Consider the following 21,622-nt stretch of genomic DNA (forward strand, 5'->3'; position numbering starts at 1 on the left):
GAAAAAGGTATTGAGGCAAGATGTCAGGGCCAGAGTGGATGACGACACCAGAGAAGCTTTAGTTCTCTGCCCCTTAACTCCATTTTCTGTTCCCTTGCCTTCCCTCCCTTTTAGCTCCAGAGCCACCACTCCTCAGGGTCAGATGCAACATTCGTCTTGGAAATCAGCTGAGGAGCCTTTGCCTCTTGTGAAGTCACCAAGGTTGTCCCAGATCTGCCCCACCCATTGCTTTATTTGCACCCAAGCACCTCACCTCCTACGTTGTCATGTATGCTTCTTGAAAGCCAGAGTGAGGTTCTGTTGTAGGCCCCGCCCCCATGTGCTTTTGCATCCTAAATCCACTCCTAAAGAACACCTAGGTGCATCAGAGAAAAACGTAGGGCGCTAAAACACCGAATGACGGCACTCAGGGAGGCAGCTAAGGTGTCCTCAAGTATGAGGGACTTCCCTGAGGGAAGAAATAATCTTTCGGGTTTCAATTTCATGACTATGAGATGACAGAGCGGACCCATATTATAAGCCAAAACACGGTGACAGTAGCAGCTTCAAGGCCAGGCTTGATGACAGAAGAGACATCAGCAACAAAGCGGGACCACCAACATGTCACACTTATCTCAAGCCCTCCCCTCTGAATGTTAAATTCATAGGAACCCCAACACATCGCATTTCTTTCAAATCTTCCTTCTAATTGTTGAAAGCAACTACTGGCCACAGATTTCCCAGGGTTCGCATGGGGGAAGCGGCGGGTACATTCCGCGCACCGGTCTGGAGCGCAGATGCTTTGAGTGGATCTATCATAAACACGCTTGTCATTTCTGCGCTCCTGTCTCTGCAGAGGCCATTATTCAAATCCCCTCAAAGCTCATGACCGGAAAACACATGTTTTTCTTGTTAAAACAAACAAACAAACAAAGCAACAACAACAAAAACAGGTGGTGGTGGACAGAAAAGATATCTGATTTGAGTCTAGTCAATAATTAGAGAGTAAGGCAAACTGAGTCCACTGGTGTTTTCCACTCAGACTTTGGACTTTATCTTCCTGCGTATTTGTATATGAATGTGGACATGCCACCTGCCTGTCCCTCCCACTGTCACGTGATGGGTCATGACTTGGCTCATGAACTCTGTCTGTTCTTTATTTTCTCGATGCTTTGGGCCATGTCTTTCCTCTCCACGGCCGAGGAAGTGCCCTCAGTATCATCTTCCCTTGCAAATTTCTTATATGCTCTACAAACTCTCTCTCTTCTCACTAGCAAGCCTGGCATTGGTTTTGGGTTTTTGTGATGCCTGTAGAAAATAAAAATAATTCAGAGTGAACAGCATATTTGACTTAGCCAGTCCTTTAGAAATATCTAATGGTCCCCGGGCAAAAACTGGCCCTGTAATCCGATGGATGTTGTAAGAAAAACAAAGACGGCTAGTTCCTTCAACCATGGGCTGCCTTATAATTTTTTACACTTAATTTCAGGACTGTGCTTTTTAACTCAGTCTAATCTACTTTGCAGGTTTGCTTTGGGGTATATCTCTGTGGGCCCAGGGATTCTGCTTAGTCCTAGACATTTTAGCGACTTGTCCAGTCAATTCAAATATTAAAAGAATAGTTCAAATTGGCTACTAATTGTGTTAGCACAATATAGCGACTACAAGTGGTGCCCTTTAACCCAGGCATTAGTAGCTATAATTCCAAAGTAAGACTGTAAGGGTCGTATCCTCTACAGCCATACTTTGGAGCAAATTGCATAGAATTGTCCTTCATACAGTTGTTTCCTCTTATCTATGGGGATGGGGTCCAAGGCCTTCCACTGATGGTTTATGCTACATATGGCATGAGACCCTCTAGGTATGGACTTATGATGAAATGTAATTAATAAATTAAGCACACACCTGTAATTCTGGTCTACAAAGTGAGTCCAGGACAACCAAGGCTACACAGAGAAACCCTGTCTCAGGAAGAAAGGAAGGAAGAAAGAAAGAAAGAAAGAAAGAAAGAAAGAAAGAAAGAAAGCACTTTAAGAGATAAAGCACCACGGTCAATAACAAAACACAACTATAATGATATAATATAATAAACATCATTTAAAATGTATAAACTATGTCCAGAATTGTAAATTTAGTGTTTTTGGAGCAAAGGTGAACGCAGTTAATTAAAAAATCAGGGTAGTGAAGGCCCAATTAAGGGGAACCTCCTGAGCACCTCGTTTTATTTGGCCTCACACAGAACCTCTCACGTGATGATATCTTCTATATCACTTATTTCCCTGACAGCTGTGACACCATATCCTAGCAGAAGAGTTACATTAGCTCACGGTTTGAAAAGTTATAATGACGGCTGGAGAGACAGCTCAGGGGCTAAGAGCACTTGCTGCTTTTGCAGAGAACTTGGGTTCAGTTTCCAGCACCTGTAACTTCATTTCCAGGGCATCTGATGCCCCCTTGTGGCCTTCATAGGCATTGCACTCATGTAGTACACATACAAGTAAGCAGACATACGAATAAAATTTGTCTAAAATAATAAATTAATTGTAAAAAAAATTATTTCTCTAAAAAGAGATGAAGAAGAAAAATGTTCCAGTTCACCATGATGGGAAGATCACGGGAGAGTTAAAGGCAAGGGGAGAGCAGCTGGGCCCTTTCACAAGTCACCAACTAAGCAGACAGAGAACTCAGGACAGACCAGGGACTAACTCTCAGTGTCTTCCTCACCAGCAGCCTACTTCCTGCAGCTGGTCCCCACATCCCAGGACGTGACTGTTAGTCAGAGAAGAAGTGTTCACTCCGCGAGACAGTGGGGTGTACTTCACTTCACATTTGGACCATAACACATACTTTTGTGACATTCTCTGCCAACCCATTGTTGTATAATGTCCTGTGTGCCCTTTAATGGGTCTCTTCCTCCACTGTCCTCCAGCTCAACACACTTTCCCTGGCTAATGTCACTGTGCCTTTAACCTGTTTGTCTACTTAATGCTCATAATTGTCTAATCCGTAGCCCCGGCTTAGTCTCCTGTGCTGAATTTCCAAATGGCCTGCCTCCCTTGAGAATGGATTATCTAGCCAGAAAGCGGACTTCCAACTAGTTCAGACTACTACAGACTAGTCAACCCACAAGTTTACAAAGTTTTAACCCTTCCCCATGAGGTGTTGCGTTCTCACGGCCTATTATTTTTGGAGAGAAGTGTTCTTTGCTTTTTAAAACTCCCTTGGTTGTATCATTTCACCTTTGGTAGATAAGACAGCAGTTTTACAGTTTCACAATGTGAAGTTGGCTGACAGAGGAAAATCAAAGAGGCATTTATCAATTAAAGTGACTCTCAAGGGGTACATAGAACTGAGAGGATGCAGAGAAAACTTGAAAAACACCACTTCATCGCTTATGGCTTTGAAATGAATATACCGTTTTCAATGGTCTGGCAGAAAGTTTCGCTCCTTCTGTGTGTGGAAAGTAGTGTTTGAACAATACCCGTGTGTCTAGAAGCTGATTTGGGTTTCGACTACAAGTCTCTATTGTTGAGTTTAAAACAACTGGACTTGAACCTACTGGCCCAAGAAGAAACCCGTCTAACTTGTTTCACGTATATACTCTATTTTCTTTAAAGGTTTCAAAATGTCAGAAAGAGTCTGGCCCTTGAGGGAAGCAGATGGAACAATAGGCGATGTACTCAGGGACTTGGATCGCAAGGTCGTCACCCTCTGCCACACAACAGACCTACCCGGGCAGTCTTGTAAGTCCCTGCTACATAGGTTGTGCCCCAGCCCAGTTCCAGCAGAGCCACTGACAGAGCATGAGAACGCTTGAGGGATTCCAGTCTACAGGCAGGTTGAGAAACACTGATTCTTACAAGTGCCATAGGAAGGATCTGGAAGGGTCTGGAATGGGTACGGCTACCACAAAAGGCAACACAGAAGATGGAACTGAGAAGGGGCACAGGCAGCCACTCAAGCCATCCGAGGGGACACAGAGATGATCAATTTTTCTTTATAGGCCTAACGGCAGGCTTCTTGCTTCCTTTGTTGCACTTTTCAGTTGAGTTATGTCAATATTTAGAGGCAATTGTAGGTGTTGAGACCAGTGCACAGAAAGATTCTTAAAATCTAAAAACATGGGCTGAATATACCAAATAGAAGATCCCTGTTCCAAATTTCACCATCATTATCATCTATTCTGATGACCCAGAGGACTTAGCCTATAGCCCCAACTTTCTTTCATGGTGGAAACGTATAGCTGCAAATCTCACCCCCCCCACCCCCCAATCACAGATGAACTATGTCAGGATGAGATTCTCCAAGCTCAGCCAAAGAGCCATGGAAGGACAAGTCTTAAAAAGTTTGTTTTACAGCATTTGAACTGTCAAAAGAAAAAAAAAAAAACAACCAAGTCAGGAGCCAGCCAGACCAACAGAGATACCTGCCAAACCACACACCTCATCCTCCTTGATCAGCAAAAATACCATCCACTGCATGACGCTCCTTACCTCACCCACGGGAGCTTGTACATTCCCTTATTAGGACACTAACAGGGCAGGGGCTGCTCCTGTCTGAGGGCTCAAGAGAGGCTCCAACAAGATGTGCAGCTCATAAGAGTGAAGCCAGAGTAATAGGCACAGAGGAGGAGGGGGAGGGTGGCTGGAAAGAGTAAATCCTTGCTGTATGGAGGACAACCCATTTTGAGAAGGCCACAATTATGGCTTTGCAAAACAAAACTTTCCTTAAAGGCCAAACCAAAATTAAAACACAATCCTGATTCTTTTTTTTTTTTTTTAATAAAAAAATGCATTCTTAGGAAGGGTGTTTTTGAAACGTAGAAGTGCAATCAAGAGAATTGTAACCTGAAGGCTTTTAGGGAGTTGAGCATACGTTTGTGAGCATCCAATCCTTGCTCTCAGTATGGGATGGGCTTGAGAGGTCTGCACACAGACAGGTCTGTCTTAGTTCTAAGGTACTTAGAGCTCTCTCTCTCTCTCTCTCTCTCTCTCTCTCTCTCTCTCTCGCTCTCTCTCTCTCTCTCTCTCTCTCTCTCACACACACACACACACACACACACACAGACACACAGACACACACAGAGAGACACACACAGAGAGACACACAGACACACAGACACAGACACACACACACACAGAGACACACACACACAGAGACACACAGACACACACACACACACACACACACACACACACACACACAGCAGAGCACAAGCCCTGTCTCTTCTCTCTTTCCACTTGTCCCCAGCTCACAGCATGACCTTCTCTTGGCCCCAGCCCTAGCCTTGGCTCACACTCTCTTCCTCCTCTCACAGTGAACCACCATTCATGCCAGACTTTTCTTCTACACAGTATCAACACAACTGAGAATTGCTTCCGAGTCAGACCGAGACATCTCCTTGTTAAGATCTATGTCAGCCTGGATGCCTGCTTAATCCCATCCTGTTTGGTGGCTAAACCATTTCTGGTGCCAATTCCTGAAGTCAGGGCTGGCCGAGCTGTCACAGAGTGCAGCTACTTTGCAAAGCACTTTCATCACGTGCTGGAAGGAATCTTCCTAACTCTAGCAAGATGGAGCCTGTTGCCACATCTACTTCACAACTGAGAAGACGGGCTCTGAAGGGCCAAGGGGCTTATCTTGAGAGCTAGGCTTCAGCACCATTTTCAGCATTGCTGACCAGAGCTCTGTTCTATATCCAAGATGCCAAAATCCTGGGTTCTGCGCAACTAAGGAGCCTGCAAGCCTACCAGAGAGAACCAAAGTTCTCAGTTCTGCAAGGGACCCCCACAAAAAATAGTCCAGAGCCAGTTTTAAACTGGAAGGAACGAACTTCAGGAGCCATCTTAACGTCCAGGAGGTTGCTGCTACTAATTAGCAATAAATTGTGCTAAATTTTACACCTTGTTAAAGTTGAAGAACTATCATTTCCCAAGCTAAAAAGCTCCAAATAACACCAATATCTATGCGAAAAGACAAAGATATAAAAGAACAAATAAGAGCTATCAACCTCAACTTTTAATGAGAGAATAGAAAAAAAAATGGCTTTAAAGTCTGGGGGAAACATTGAACTGAGATAAGTCCCATGTGTGGGAGCTGCTAGGCTGGGAAGAGACATCACAGTTGGTCCTTACAACAGGCCTGTGCAGGGGAGCCAACCACAGGACCACGGCTATGCATATGGTGTGTTAGCTAGCATCCTGCTGACCTCAGCGTGTAGGCTGCTTGTACCATTCATGTGCCCCTTCTTTTACACTGATGACACAGGATTCAGAAGTTAAGATATGGACCAATTAAAAGCTGAGATAAGAATTAACTTTAATTGGCATTCTAAAGTTTTTGTGGTGTGGCTAACAGAGAAATTAAAGGAGCTAGGAAGGTAGGGTGGGGGTCCAGATCTCCCACTTGGGGAAAGGGGTACACTTACGATCTCTTTTTAGGACCCCCCCAAGGCAGCACATTGTCCCCTGGGTTGGTAATTTTAGGTTGAATCCAGGAAGATCAAAGGTCCTGGCTCCATTTTCTTCCATCCGCCCCAGCCTTGCCCCTCCTGGAGAAGAAGCTTGCTCATCAGACAGGAACTGAGGTAATGATACAATTACTGCCAGATTTACCACGCAAAGGCCAGAGGCCAGAGCTGTGGAAACACACAGGGAACAGCACTCAGTCTCGGGGAAGCTGCAGAGCACAGGGCAGTCACCAACAGCCAAGCTTTACCCACTCCCAGGCAGGGGAGATACGGGCCACAGGAGCGCCTCTGCTCTCACTTTGCTCAGCTGTAAAATGAAGCTAGCCTTACCCACCATGCAGTGGTGTTAATAATCAAATGAACTAATGCTTACCAAGTCCTCAGACAGTGCTTAGCACATAGTGAGTACTACATGAGTGTTGACCATTTCTATGTCATCATCGTCGTCTTCATCATTGTCGTTGTCGAAAGTGGGCTCTGTGCCCACAGGGTTTCCAGGTCAAGGAGAAGGGAAGGGGTGCCCAGGAAGGATTTTTAAAAAAACTTATTTTGTTTATTTGTGTGTCATGTGTGTGCAGATGTATGTATTGGTACGTGTGTGTGTGTGTGTGTGTCTGTGTGTCTGTGTGTGTACACAAAGGCCAGAGAAGAGTGTGGTGCCTTCTCACCTTGCTCTGTCACTCTGGATCTTTATTATTTCAGTGCAGGGGTAATAGGTACAATCAGGCATGCCCAGATTTTCATATGGGTTTTGGAGATTTGAATTTGGGTCCTCAGGTTTGCACGGCAAGCTCTTATCTACTGAGCCATCTCATCATCACCAAGAAGGATTTTTGCCAGCTCAAGGACCTCAAGCTCCCTTTCAATGATAATGCTAATATCAGAAAAATGGGAAAACTACAGCATCGACATAAAATAAATGTAAGGAGACACATCTTATTTCCTGGGTGTGTGATCAAGTTCCTCGTTATGACTTCCTGTTCCTTTTTAGAGGGTGGAGGGAAGATAGGGGAATCTCTCTGAATCTCTCTCTCTCTCTCTCTCTCTCTCTCTCTCTCTCTCTCTCTCTCTCTCTCTCGTGTGTGTGTGTGTGTGTGTGTGTGTGTGTGTGTGTGTGTGTAAGTCTAGTAAGTGGAATGCCTTTCATCTCTTCTTTTCTCCACCTCTTTCTTAATCCATGCCACTTCTTATTAACCTGTAGACAGGAATTTAACATCAGAGAGCTTTGTCCTCCCATATCCAAAAAGGGAAGAGGCTAATCCCCTCCTCTGAGCCTCTTTGAGGCTGGCTCAGTACCAGACCTCACGGAGGGGCAATGGATCAGAGCTCCAGGCAGGGTACTTGCTCCTAACTCTCCCTGGAAAGATTTTAGACAGTGGGCTTGCCAGGGAAAGCTCCAACTATCTCTACTGCCCCAACATCCTCCAGCCAGTTGGTATTTTAAATAGGCCCAATAATTACCCCACTTATAGCTGAAGAATTAAGCTATGAAATGTCATGTTAAAGTTTTACAGTCTTCCAGGATTTGTCATGTATTGTGACCTCCCAAAAACCTGACGTTGACAACCTAACTACCAGTACCTCAGAATGTGACCTTATTTGGAAATTAGGCTTTAAGACAAAGTCATTATGGTGGGTTCTAACCCAGTACGGAATCTGCACCAGGAATAAACTATGGGAAGAGATGTGACATGAATGCCACTGAAGGCACGAGATCAGAGTGAGGCTTCTACAAGCCAAGGGATTTTGGAAACTGCTGGCAGAATGGGAGGAACTGGGAGGCAGCTCTCCAAAGGAGCCAACTGTGCCTTGTAACGGACTTATTTTAAAGTTTTAGCTTTGCAGTTTTAGGTTTCAAGGAAAACTCAGAAGGCAGAGATTTCTCAGACATTCCTGTAAGCCTCCCCCACAGAGACATTCCCCCACTAGGACATTTGTAACAATTAATGGACCCAGATGGGACCCATTTTTTTCCCCACAAACCTGCAACTAGGTCTCGGGTGTGTACCACCCCTCCTAAGCACCCCTCTCTCCCTTAACGCTCCAGTTTAAATAGGTATTAAAATGGTTTCTTACTGAATCCCAACTTGGCTTCAAAAGCAAGTGATGGGCCTGCACAGACATATGACATAGCGGGTCGTCCAGTCCCTGGTTCACATCAGGCTGTGAACGTGACCAGTGTGTCACCAGAGTTTCATCATATGCCCCTGCCCGAATCCTCCCATGCTGTGCTGTGCTCACTCGCCCCTCCTAAACCTCTTTCTCCCTCCAGTCTTTGGCAATCACCCGTCTCTTTACTGCCTCCATTAGCCTTGAGTTCACAGAGTGAAGTATGCTTGAAACCCCATGTTGCTTTTTCAGACCCGCTTCTTTCACGTCATAGCACTGCTTTCAAGTTTCCAACGTGTTTTTTTCTTTTTCATGGCTCAACAGCCCGTTTCTTTTCAGTAGTGAGTATTATTTCTCTATCTGGCTGTATTTGCTGCTCACCCATGGCAGGGCACTTAGCCACTCACCTGGGGAGGGACCACTTACTTGCCCATCATTTTTAAGCCCGTCAGTGGGTGGTGCTTTATAACGGAGGCCCCGGGAAACTGAGGCAGTGCTCAATTTGAGGACCGAGCAGCTCTGGATTGTTAGTGAACGTCTGTAATATGATTAGCAGAAAGGTTAATTATTTCATATTAGTACTCGGTCTGGCTGATTTCTTCAAGTGTTTTCTCTCCTAACCATTTTTTTTTTTTTTTTTGGTTATTGTTGTTTTCTTGAGATGGGTTTCTCTGTACAGCCTTGACAGCACTGCACTTGTTTTATAGACCAGGCTGGCCTCGAACTCTGCCTTCCTGAGTGTTGGGATTACAAGCATGCACCACTTCGCTCAGCTGTTTCTCCTAACTTCTAAATTTATCTCTTCACATGCTCATTTTTTTTCACTTTCGCTGTGTTCCTGAGGTCTTTCCAAACCTGAGGATATTGGGGGGCTCTGAGTGGGGCTCATAAGCCTTAGTGTTCCAGGCCTCTGGGAGAAGTTGGCTAACAGGGACACTCCACTCTTTTGAGTAGGGGCTCCTACGTGGTCTCCTCCTGACTCACCAATCTTAGGACCCAGGAGAGGCAGGCTGCTCAGACTTCCTGGATTAGAGCGCATATTTGAGTAAGGTCAGACAATATAAGACTTACGCAGGGCCAGGTGGGGGAGTGTGGACGTACGCAGACCTAAGCTTTCTCTGTTGACTGCACAGCTCTTTGCCTTGAAGTTAACAGAGGCAACAAACGCTTGCCGGGCATCCGTCATTCCGGGAGAAAGCCCCTTCCTGTCCTTAGGTTTCGGGAACTTTTGTGGTTAGAAAATACTCACTTTTCAAGAGGCTATCTAATAGCTCCTTCCAGGATGCAAGAGGTCCGTCTGTTTTGTGGAGACACTAGCGAACGTTAAAGGTATGGCTGGGCCTGTTGAGTGTCATGTAATTTAAGGAGATCTGCACATTTTACAGATGAGCTGGATGGCATTCCCCAGAGAGCTATGTTGATCTCCTAGCCCGAAATCTCTCACATGGCTTAGATGGGAGGTCTAAGCAGATGTAATGAAGTGGATGAGGTCATCAGAGCGGCATGCAACCCAGTACGACGGGTGTCCTTTGGACACAAACACAGACATGCACGGGGGGCGGGGGTGTGTGTAGGGGGGTGGAGGGCTATGTCAGGACCTGTGGAGAATGGCATGTGAAACTCTCTGAGCCGCGAGGCCATGAACCAAAGAGCATCTGGAACCATCAGAAGCTAGAAGAGGCCAGGACAGACCCTTCCCCCCACAGGTCTCCTAGAAACAGTTCCCCCACCGACACGTTGATTTCAGACTTCCAACCTCCAGAACAGCACGTTTCTATTGTTCTAAGCCGCCCATGTGCCTCCCTGCTTTGCCGTGGCAGTCCCGAGAAGCTACTTCACCTCATCAGAGTTAGCCCTGCCTTGGTGACTTCCTGGCAGTCCCTCCATTGAGCCTCTCCTCGCCACCTCCCTCATGGCTCTCCCTGTGAGCCACCCAGCCCTCCTCCTGCCTTCTGAACTCTTACTCCTCGACACCCATCTCCCCTTCTTGTAGATGAACAGGGTAAGAAAGTCGCAGACACTAAGGACCTCACTCTGGTCACACCAATACTAGAAAGATGGAACTGGGACCCAAGGTTTTCAGGATGTTGAATTAGGTCCTTAGCTATCAAGAGTGCTGGGGACCTGGAGGCGCTCACTGGCAAACAAGTCCTAAATTTTATCAGATCCCCCTTCCCCTGAGTACCCCGCTTAGGACAAGTAAGAAAAATAGGAGCTCTTGGGTTTTGCCTCAGTTTTTAGCAAATGTACTTGAAGGCTGGACTTGTCCTAAGGATTTTTGTGTGGATTCTCCTTTTTTTTAGTAGTAAGTAACCAAAGCGAGTAAAACCAGAGACAAAGACCTCTGACTTTCTGGAAAGTGGAATCGGTGATGGATACAGGTCAAACGCAAAGTGAATTCTGTTGCGCTTGCCCCAGTCTCAGTGACTCTGGGGCCCCTGAGGAACAGGATGCTCGGAGGGAAAAAGCAGACGTGCTGTGTGGAGTAATGCCATACTGATTTAAGCTTCCACTGGGGTTCACTGGGGGTGGGGACTGGCTCCTTTAACTTGCAGTAGTCTATCTACAGGTGAAGTAGGCCGGGCCTAATGAAATTAATAACCTATATGCTGCTGTTGATTTTCTTACGGCTGTGACCTTCGGGGAAGAATTGTGACTTTTGACTCACATAAAGTGTCTGTGCATGGTTGCTTGGTTATGTGTGCTCCATCAGAACATCATGGCGGTGAGAGCAGATAGCGAGGGGTTGGGGGGGTGGAAGGGGGTAAGGGGGGATGCTCTTCACCTTGCCTCATGATGGACAGGAAGCAGAAGGCAACAGGAAACTACCAGGACAAGTACCCATCCTCCCCACCCAGAGCCTCCCCCACCCCCACCCTCTGCCTGGTGACCTTCTTAGGCTCCACTTCCTCAGGTGTCTATAGTCCCTCCAAACAGCAGCCACTAGCTGGGGACCAAGCATAACAGACTCCCTGTTTACCAGTGTTCACTTTATTCCCTTCCCCCTGGAAACCACACAGGGTGGTGACAAAGTTGCCTTTGGTAGAGTCCACTGTTCTATGTGAACATCCTTCCATTTGCTAAAGTGCAAAAGCAGCCAGTGCACGCGCTTCTCTTAGGGATGGGGAGACAGTTCTTACTGGTTATTATCTCCCATCTGTGATGTCCAGAGTGAAGGACAGAGCAATGTGAAGGATGAAAGTCCAGAAAAGGTGAGAAAGGCATTTCACTCAACAGCCAGGGCTTACAGGCTTGGTCCCCAGTCCTGTAGTACCATAGTTTGGAGGTGCTGGTACTGTTAATGGGGGGTCCTACTTGGGAGAAGTTAGTGGGTGAACGTCTATACCCCGGCCCTTTCAATCTCTTTCTGATTCCCAGCAGCTAAGTCTGGAGACTGTCTCTTCTACCACGCACTTGTGTCCTGATGCACCACACCGCACGCAGGCCCAAACTCACATGGCCACACGGTCACGGACTAACACTTCAGAATCCACGTGCCCAGCACATCTTTGCACACGTAAAGTTCATCAGCTCAGGTATTTTTGTCAAAGTACATGAAAGGCGGAAGAACACACTCAGCAAGCAGCCATGGGAAGGGCAAAACGAAGACAGAATTAAGTGGAGGCAGCGGCAGCAGCTTGTGAGGGGGAAGGAAGCGTCCAGCATGACTTAGATCTAAGCATCTGTATGAGGTGAGGTTTAGAACAGATTATAGAGGAAATCTGAAATCCCAATGAGAAAAAAAAATCATATTTTATCAACATGCGCACTGTTGTAAACTTCCCATACCAAACGGTTTTGTCTGATATTAAGTCGCCATTTTTTTAAAAAGTGGCTTTAATACAGTGGAAATTAATGTTGATCAACCTTGCGGGATAAAACATAACGTTAGGCAAAGTGTGCCTTTGTCAGATTTGCTCAGAACTTAACAACCTACTGACCACCTAGTTGCCTCTTTGATTTTACAACCAGCAAAAGTATTTAAGGGCAGGCAAGTGAGGATGACCTAGCTGGGTTTCTTAGCTATGAAGCTAGTTATGACATCACAAACAAATATCACACTGAGATTTTCACTCATGAAGTTGCGTCATGGTGAAGCTGGTTTGGGGACTCCCGCCCAGCTCTGCTGAGAACACAGGGTCTCTCTAAGTGTTCCTCTGACGCTACGTTTTCACTGAGAGAGCAAGGCTATTTAACAATAACTTGACTAGTTTTGTACTTAACCTTTTCCCTGTACACCGCAATGGATGGTGGGTGGCTCTGTTCAGCTTTGAGTTGTGCACAGCAGGCATTAGCATCTCCTTTACGGCAGCCTAGCCATGTCACAAGCAGGTTGAAGTGACTTTCTGGCGATCATGGTGTCTATTACAGTAGTCAGTCCAGAATTAAGGTCTCTGACTCTGGCTCTAAAGCTCTTCTCCTCCGTCTTCGGGCTGACCCCTGGGTCCTCCAGCCTGCATGGACGACAGCTCATATGCGGCTCTGGGTATAGGGACCAGAGGAAACACACTCATTCACTATGCTTCCTGCTTCAGCGTGTCACCTGTCTGCAGCTTACAAAATCTCTCTAGTGGGTCAGGACCAACATTTCAATGTGAAATAGAGTATAGAACCCACCAAAGGATAGTATACATTGCAAAAGTTAACACTGTTGACATATAGACATTATATAGTGAGATAACATGTCTATTATTATCTTACATATCATATATATGTACATAACAAAAAGTGAATTTCTTTCTGGAGGTCAGGAGAAAAGGAAACGGAGACTCTTGGTACAGATAATGCTAACTATGGACCTGTGCTGCCCTGACAGATGCCACAGCCCTAAATGTGTGTGTGTGTGTGTGTGTGTGTGTGTGTGTGTGTGTGTGTGTGTGTGTGCGTTCACTCGAGTGTGGGTGCACATTTTGGACGGTAGATGTGAGGGGATGGCTAACCATGCTTATAAAGTGTTTGGGAAGGTACAGAATGACATACACTTGGGGACAGAGCCCGTACTTTGTTCTTTTTAATGTTTGTAGTGCCTGATACAAGCACACTAACTAGTACAGGAAACTCAGTGAATATTTGTTGGATGAACTGATGGAAATGAGAGAGGTTTACAGATTTTTTAAAAGACTCCTCTTAAAAATTCAATTAGGCTTGGAAATAAATCCAGCCAGTGCTACATTTATAGAAAGGCTTTTCCAAAACTTTCATTTGTAAATTGGGTTTTGGAGCTTCAAACATACTTCCACATGGTAGCTGCGCTCTCAGGCCAGACAGTCCACAGCCACCTTAGAGCAGAGACGTGCAACTGTGTGCCTATGGGAAATGCGTGCTTGCCACCCAGCTAGGGACTGCAGGGACAAGTCAGGAAGCTGAGCTCTGTGCCTGAACCCTCTTTGTCTCCTTGGACCAGCCTCTGCGTGGCCACTTTCTTTTTTTCTCTGTGTAGCTTTGGCTGTCCTGGACTCGCTCTGTAGACCAGGTTGGCCTTGAACTCACAGAGATCAGCCTGCCTGTGCCTCCCCGAGTGCTGGGATTACAGGTGTGCACCACTGCCGAGCCACTTTTGACGGGTGAAGAGGGTTGTCATAGGCAGCATAAAGTAGGGGCTTATCCCACAACCAAGGCAGGGAAAAGAAAAGGAAAAGAGCTACCCAAATAGCATCTGCTGTGGTGACCAGGCACCCAGAAGGTGAACTGACCATTCACGGGGGAGACAAGTGCAGAGAATGAAGAACGCCTCAGAGACGGCTTTACAGGAACCCTACAATCACACTTCAGCAGCAGCTTTGGCCGTGTGATCAATACTTACAAAGTAAAATTATCCATTTATGAGCTTCTTTCCTATGTTTCATAAGTACCATCCTTTTACTCCTCACCAGAGAAGGGGCTTAGAAAACTCAATCACTTAATTCTATCTTTGGGTTAGAGAGATGGTGCAGCCAGCAAAAGTGTCTGTCACGGAAGCCAGGGGACCTAAGTTTGGTCCCTGCAGCCCACAGAAAGCTAGATGCAATGACTCACATCTGTAAGCCTAGTGCTTTTATGGCAAGATGAGAGAGGGGCAAGGCAGGATAGGCTGGAAGTTCACAGGCCAGCTACCCACAAGGGCACCACTAGCCCTGGCTCAACAAGGTGGAAGGACAAAACTGACTTGCAAAGTTTGCCCTCAGGCCTCCATGCATGCAGCTGTACTTACACACATCACACACACACACACACACACACACATCATACTCACAAACACATCACACATGCACATACACGCACACATGTCACAGGCATGCACACTCATCACACACACATATCACACATGCACACACACACATCACACACGCACATCACACACACACATCACACACACACACATCATACTCACACACACATCACACATACACACATGCACGCACACACACATCACACACGCACATCACACACACACATCACACACACATACATCACACATACACACATGCATGCACACATATCACAGGCACGTACACTCATCACACACACATATCACACATGCACGTACACACACATCACACACGCACATCACACACACACACATCACACACACATCACACATCCTGTTTGTAACGCAAAGCAATAGTCACAAAATGTACACGTTCCTTTCTTTGGAAGAGAAAAGGCCGCCGTCGCTGGACTGTTAACTGTCAGTCTGAAATCACTCTGACCTATGGTTTCCCTGGTACCCAGGGCTGCTGGAGAACAGAGTGGGCGAGGAGAAGTGTGCAAGCTACCAGCTACTAAAAAAGACAAAGGCAGCAACAATAAGCAGAGTGGAAGTGGGCACATTTTGGGGTGAGTGTCACTGTTTTTCAACGTGTCTAAGAATAACACTAAGGATAACCCCCCAGAAATTGGAAGTTATTTTAAATGTACAGTAATATTGGTTATAAGAGGGGAAAGAAATAGTTTCTATTATTATTAAGAAAGCCATCCTATTGGAAAATCAAAAAGTCACATTCTCGGGGCACACTGGATGAAACAGGCATTCAGTGCTTCACATGCTTTATTCTTTTACCTAAAAATTTTAATGTATATAGGGTTTTTTTGCCTACAAGTTGGTCTGTGCACCACGTGTGTTCCTGGTGCCCATGAGAGGGGAGGACTTCTGAGAATTGGAGCTACAGACCATTGTGAGCTGTCATGTGGGTGCTGGGAGTCAAACCTGGGTCCTCTGGAAGAGCAGCCAGACCCCTGAGCCATCTCTCCAGCCCCGCCCCTGCCCCTCCAGTACTATTGACAATGACACTCCTGGGTACATTCGTTCTGTCACGTCTAAACACTTCTTATAAAATTATGCCAACCACTCAGCAATTCACTGCAGTGCTTTCATTGTTCCCCCGCAGACAGCAGTAGGACGACAGACTGTGCAATTTCCCCGTTTGCCTGGTCCCATCCATAGCTTTAAATATGTGTGTCCACATTTGTCACACAAAAACCAATGTTTGGGTCCCCCTTAGTCACAGTCATAGGGGAGGGGAGTAAGGGGTAAGCGGGATGGAGGGAGGAATGGGAGGATACAAGGGATAGGATAACAGTTGAGATGTAATACGAATAAATTAATAAAAATATATAAAACAAATAAATAAATGAAAAAAACAACAACCAAGGTTTGATCTTGTGTCCTGAAGGTCAATAAGAAATGCCACCCTTGCCGGGCGTGGTGGTGCACGCCTTGAATCCCAGTACTCGGGAGGCAGAGGCAGGCAGATCGCTGTGAGTTTGGGGCCAGCCTGGTCTACAAAGTGAGGCCAGGGCATCCAGGGATAAACAGAGAAACCTTATCTCGAAAAAGAAAGAAGAAAGAAAGAAAGAAAAGAGAAAAATGCAACTCCTACTGGACTGACGTAACTGTTTCTAGGAAATCCCAACTCCTGACTCAGGTAAACTCCACGAACTTTGGCAACAGGATAAGAACCAGCACGGGAAAAGCTGAGCAGGGACAGGCTGTCGCTGAGCTCACTAGAACAGGGTAAATAAACACACCTCAGGGTCGTAAGAACTGGATAGCAATTCACACCTGCCCCGGAAAATACCACAGCCCTTGCGTAGGTCTCCCTGTGCAGGAATTTTAATGCACCTCTTAAAGAGAGAGAGAGAGAAAAAAAAACCCAAACCAGTGCTAATCTTGCACCGTAGGTGATGAAACTGAGATAAATTACCCGATAGAAATGTACAGGAATTTCTAGTTCATTAGGTTGAACACCTGCTTTAGCGTTTAGTCTAATAATTCCTACAAAGCAAAACGTCCAGAGGCCTTGTGTACGTTCAAAAGAATGAGACTAAAAGTGGGAGATTTATAGTGAGTGAGTTGGGTGTCTTCAGTAGTGAAAAGCTTAATATGCTTATCTATGAACCCACATCCATGCGTGTGTGCGCATACGAGTGTGAGAGTGTGTGCGTGCGTGTGTGCGTGCGTGCGCGCGCGTATGTGTGTGTGTGTGTATGTAAACCAATATCAGTACCTTTAAATGCCTTACTATCGGAAGACAGACAGGCTGTCCGCTGCCTCTAATAGCAGGCCACTAATAGAAGGATGCACACAGGCCATTAGAGAAGAGGGGAAGAGGAATCAGGGATGCTTGTGCAGGAAGGTGGCACACATGCAATGACAAGATGGGGCAGCTGACGAGATGGGGGCAGCCTGTAAGTGCTGGTTTGGGAGGCATCAGGCAATATAATTTGACTGGAGCAGGAGCACTCCCAACGGGAAGGAAAACTTGCTGTATCAAGGGAAGTGGGCTCTGTCCTCACAGATGAAGATGGGCTGGGAGAGGGACCAGATGGGCGGAGACTGAGGCCAGGGACCAGATGGGAGGAAATCTCCATCGTCCAGGCGCAAGGCCAGGAAGTGACAGAGTTGAGAAAGTAAATTGCTAGAACCAGGGGCATGCTGGAGGGCCAGAGCCAGGACCAGGTGTGAAAGGCAGAGAGGTGGGGAAGGAAGAGGAGGGAAAACCAGGAGCACAGTAGTCAGGCTCTGCCGCTGACCACCTGTGGGACCTGGACGAGGGAGCACTTTACTTCCTCGTGCCTCCGTCCGTGTCCTCATCTGAAATAAAGGCACCAGGAAAGATCAGTGGTTCCAGAGCCTTTCCGTGGAAGTCTGGGATCCAAAGGAAGCTTTAGGAGAGACAGCTGGGACCTGAGTGGGAGGCAGGAAGGACAGTGGGAGGTGGAGATGCCCAACGGGCTATGATGGGACAGTGTAATGGGGGTGCAGAGCGTGAGATTAAACTCACCAGAACGCTCCTGCTACACCCCTCCTTGGAAGACTCTTTTTTTTTTTTTTTTTAAGTTTAACAAGCACTGAATTGTAAAGACTACCTCTCAGCTCCCCCTGAGCTCTCCCATTTGAGTAACCAAATTTAAAAAATGGGTTAACAAAAACAAAAACAAACAACCTCCCCCCCCCAAAAAAAACCCTGCAAATATTGTGGGTGTGGAGGTGTCATTAATTTTAGGACCCACCAAACTCCTCTGTTTATTCGATCAACTGTTGCACAAATGTTGGGTCAACTGCAACAGAGACTGTGATCCTGAACGGGTGCCAAAAGCTCTCCAAAGTGGGGGAGACGAACCGAAAGGCCATTTGGTGCCTTTACTCTTCCACACTGCCTTTCCCCAAGACCCGGTATGGGTTTCCAAACCTCATAGACACCAGTGTGGAAAAGACCTCTGCTTGGGAACCAGGAAGGGCTCCCCTGCGGTGTTGTCTGCCCTTTGGTAAACTGAGTTATCCCCCTTGGGCTCCATGTCTGTAGAAAGACAGCAGCACCCCCAAAGGATCCCAGACGCCCCTTCTCAAGCTTCTGCATTGCCGGATTTCATAACCCCGAAGCCTCAGAGCCCCCTGGTATCAGAACAGAACCCTGATCAATAGCATATGTTGTGTGGGCTCGGTCAGGCCCAGTCAGCTGGTCAGTCCGCTGAGGGCCCTGGGCTGTTTACTTTAGGGATTGGGCAACCGGCTTGGTGAGACCTCGGAGTCCAGCAAAGGATGGCTCCAGAGGCTGAGGGCTCAGGTCTAAATTAACAGTAGATCTTCAGCAGCACAATGCCCCTGTGGCCTGTATTTGGAAGCGAGAAACCCAGGTCCTAGGTAAAAACCCGTTGCTAAGGCACCGTTGAAAATGGAAATGAAGAAGAAAACCAGTGACTCTAAATCAATCCGGCACTGGAAATTACAGAGTTTTTACCCACTCCCCGCCTCCCTCTCGCACGCGCGCGCGCGCGCGCACTCTCTCTCCTCAGTCTCTTTCTCCCACTCCCACAATTAAAAAAAAAAAGTTCTTTTGTTCGGAGAGGCAAAAATAAAAGAAAGAAAGAAAAGAGAAACCGAAGAGGTAAAGTGCACAACTCACTGAGAGAGTGCGGCCAGGCAGCGCCTTCCCTGGGACCCGGATCCACTAAGCATGTCCGTGGCGGCTGGTCAAGGCAGGAGTGGCTGAGGTAGGAGACCTGGCCTGGAGGTCAGAGCACGGGCTGGGCCAGCTCACAGGCCATATTATCTGTGGCCGAAATGTGCTGTGCAGGATGCTCCTGTCTTCCCTTTGTGTTAACACTTGGATCTGTCCCTGTGACGAAAGTCTGGGCTTGCCCTCAGCCAAATCTACTCCTCCCCACCCTTCCCCTCCACACAGGATCATCGGAGAGCTGATTGTTATTTTTTACTGTAATCTCTCTAATAGAAGCCCATCAAATTTGAACCCGAAAGATACAGAGTGCTCGGAATGTTGCAGAGTCTAAAGTGCTGGGTTGTAGGGGCCAAGATGGACTGGGGAACTTTCATAATGAAGACTTTATATGCTTAACTCTGAGAAATCAATAACTAATTTGCGGTAGGATAATGAGTCTAAGGTGGGGGTGGGAGGTAAGCTGCTGCAGTGCGCAGCCTTTGGGAAACAGTGGATCCTGCTATTATGACTTGTGTTCACTTCCCCAGTTCTGACAAGACGAACAGAAATCAGCCCACCGAAAAGTTCATAGGCTGCCTTTCTCAGGCCCTCGCCCTGAGCTCTGTTCTCAATTAGCCTTGGCGTAGGTGGCTTCCAAAGCAAACAGTTCCCACTGAAAAACCAAATCTCCCCATCCCTTTTATCCAGGAAACGCGCATGGCAGAAAAATGCAAACCACACACAAAGGAGGAAGAGTCAGGGTCCTGCTCAGTGATGGGCTGGACTCAACAGCACGTCCCGTGTTTGCACTCCCCTGAGAGAGAAGGGCAGTAGTCGGCCCAGGAGCGTGCCAGAACAGCAGGCCCTTCTGCATCGCGGTGGCAACTCTGATGGTGATCTCATCACCAAGCCTGGCAAGGGAGGCTGGTCACTGACAGCTTGGAAAGGCGCCAAACTCCAGCCCCTGAGGAGGGGGTAGTGCTGGCTGTATCTGGAGGTGACACCCCATCTCGGCTTTTGTTAGGCATACATTTCCTCATCTCTGATAGCAGTGAAGGCTCTGGTGTTGGAGGGCCTGACTTCTAAAACAGAGCAACGCAGGCCCCTGTCCCATAGGCTTTGATTAGTCGTTGGGTAAAGGGCAGAAGCAATTGTCCTTGAGGGGGCTTTGCAGAGAACAAAAGAGCTCTCTGACGGGCAGTACACTCAGATAAGAACACTGGCAAAACAGAGCTTTTAAAAAACCTACTCAGTGGGGGGTGGGGGGCTGGAGAGATGGCTCAGAGGTTAAGAGCACTGACTGCTCTCTTCCAGAGGTCCTGAGTTCAATTCCCAGCAACCACATGGTGGCTCACAACCATCTATAATGAGATCTGATGCCTTCTTCACGCATGCAGGCAGAACATTATATATGTAATAAATAAATAAACTTAAAAAAAAACCCACTCAGTGCAGAAGAGCAGAGCTCCCTCCCTCACTTCCCTCGAGTGCATGCATGCGTGAGTGCAAGCGTGAGTGCAAGTGCCTCCCAGGCAGTTTTAATGCAATTCAGCTAAGTCTCACCCCAAGTGGCCAGATACTATTTTCCTGCTTATACCCTGTGCTGTCATCAGGGCCACAGCTGGTCAGTATGATTCAGTCAGCACCGTCAAAGTTAGTTACTTCTTCTCAGGTCTTCTCCCAACTGTATGTAACATCATTCGACATACTAACTAAAGGGCAGAAGACACTCATGCACACGTGACCCATGACTGTCACGCACCGTGACACGTGACTGTCTTTACAGTCAATGACTGGCGTCATGGCTTGTCACATTGTTCTCTCCGGAGCTGGGGGTGTGTGTAAGGAGACATTCTGCCACTTTTCTTGCTGCCTAGCTTTGAACACCTAGCCTCTTGCTTATGAGCTTTTGGGAGTTGCTGTGGTAGGCAGAACAGTTGCCCTTTCCCAAGATTCCACACCCCTCTCTCTCTCTCTCCTCTCCAGAACCTGACACTGTGTTGTCTTCCGAGTTTGCATCTTACAAAGTCAGTTTACAGATGTGATTCAAGGGTGGGTGTGGTTTTGGGGGGGGCATCACCCTGGTATATCAGAGTGTGCGAAGTCTAATCACACGGGGCCTTCTGCTGCCTGGGCTCGTGGGCAGCTCTGACAGTAGGAGAAAGGCAAGAGAGAAGCAGGCTGCTGCTGGCTTTGGAGGAAGGAGGGCAAAAGCCCAGGAATGTGATTGCCTCTGGGCATGTGCAAGGGCCAGGAAATGGATTCTCCCTGCAGCCTCCAGAGAGAAAGCTTCGAGCCACCACCCAGATTATATGGCCTAGTGGGCTGTGTGTCACAAGTCTATAGGCCTGAGGCTAGCAAGTCTGTTGAAAGCCAACACCTATAGCTATTTGTCACAGTGGTGACACAGAGAACTAGCCTATTTGCTCACTATAAGACTCATTTATAAGATTAAACGAGTCTTATGGGTTTTATAAAATAAACAATTTTTTTTTACCTCCTGATTCCTCCCATCCCTACACACTCTAGTTCTGGGGAGAGTGGCAAGTATAATTTTGACACATCCGGAACAGACTGATAAAATGCAGTAGCCTAGAGATACAAAATTGTGATTCATACAAGCTAATAGTCTCAATCTCTGTTTGTC

The 21,622-nt window shown here is 47.0% G+C and overlaps 1 protein-coding gene across 8 annotated transcripts in view; it reads right to left on the reverse strand.

The window, feature by feature from the left end:
* CALD1 (caldesmon 1) overlaps positions 1 to 21,622 on the reverse strand; it is a 181,940-nt gene that overhangs the window by 51,704 nt on the left and 108,614 nt on the right. The window contains exon 1 of one of the 8 annotated variants that reach the window (XM_084787034.1): positions 18,943 to 19,193. The exons of 6 other annotated variants lie outside the window; for them this stretch is intronic. In XM_084787034.1, coding sequence (XP_084643160.1) covers positions 18,943 to 18,995 — 53 coding nt within the window. In that variant the 5' untranslated portion in view covers positions 18,996 to 19,193. Of the gene's footprint in view, positions 1 to 18,942; positions 19,194 to 21,622 lie in introns of those variants that run through there. One more of the 8 variants, XM_084787033.1, reaches the window with a different exon arrangement.

This window comes from Acomys minous (assembly GCF_964271855.1).
Source record: "Acomys minous genome assembly, chromosome: 6".
Lineage (NCBI taxonomy): Eukaryota > Metazoa > Chordata > Mammalia > Rodentia > Muridae > Acomys > Acomys minous.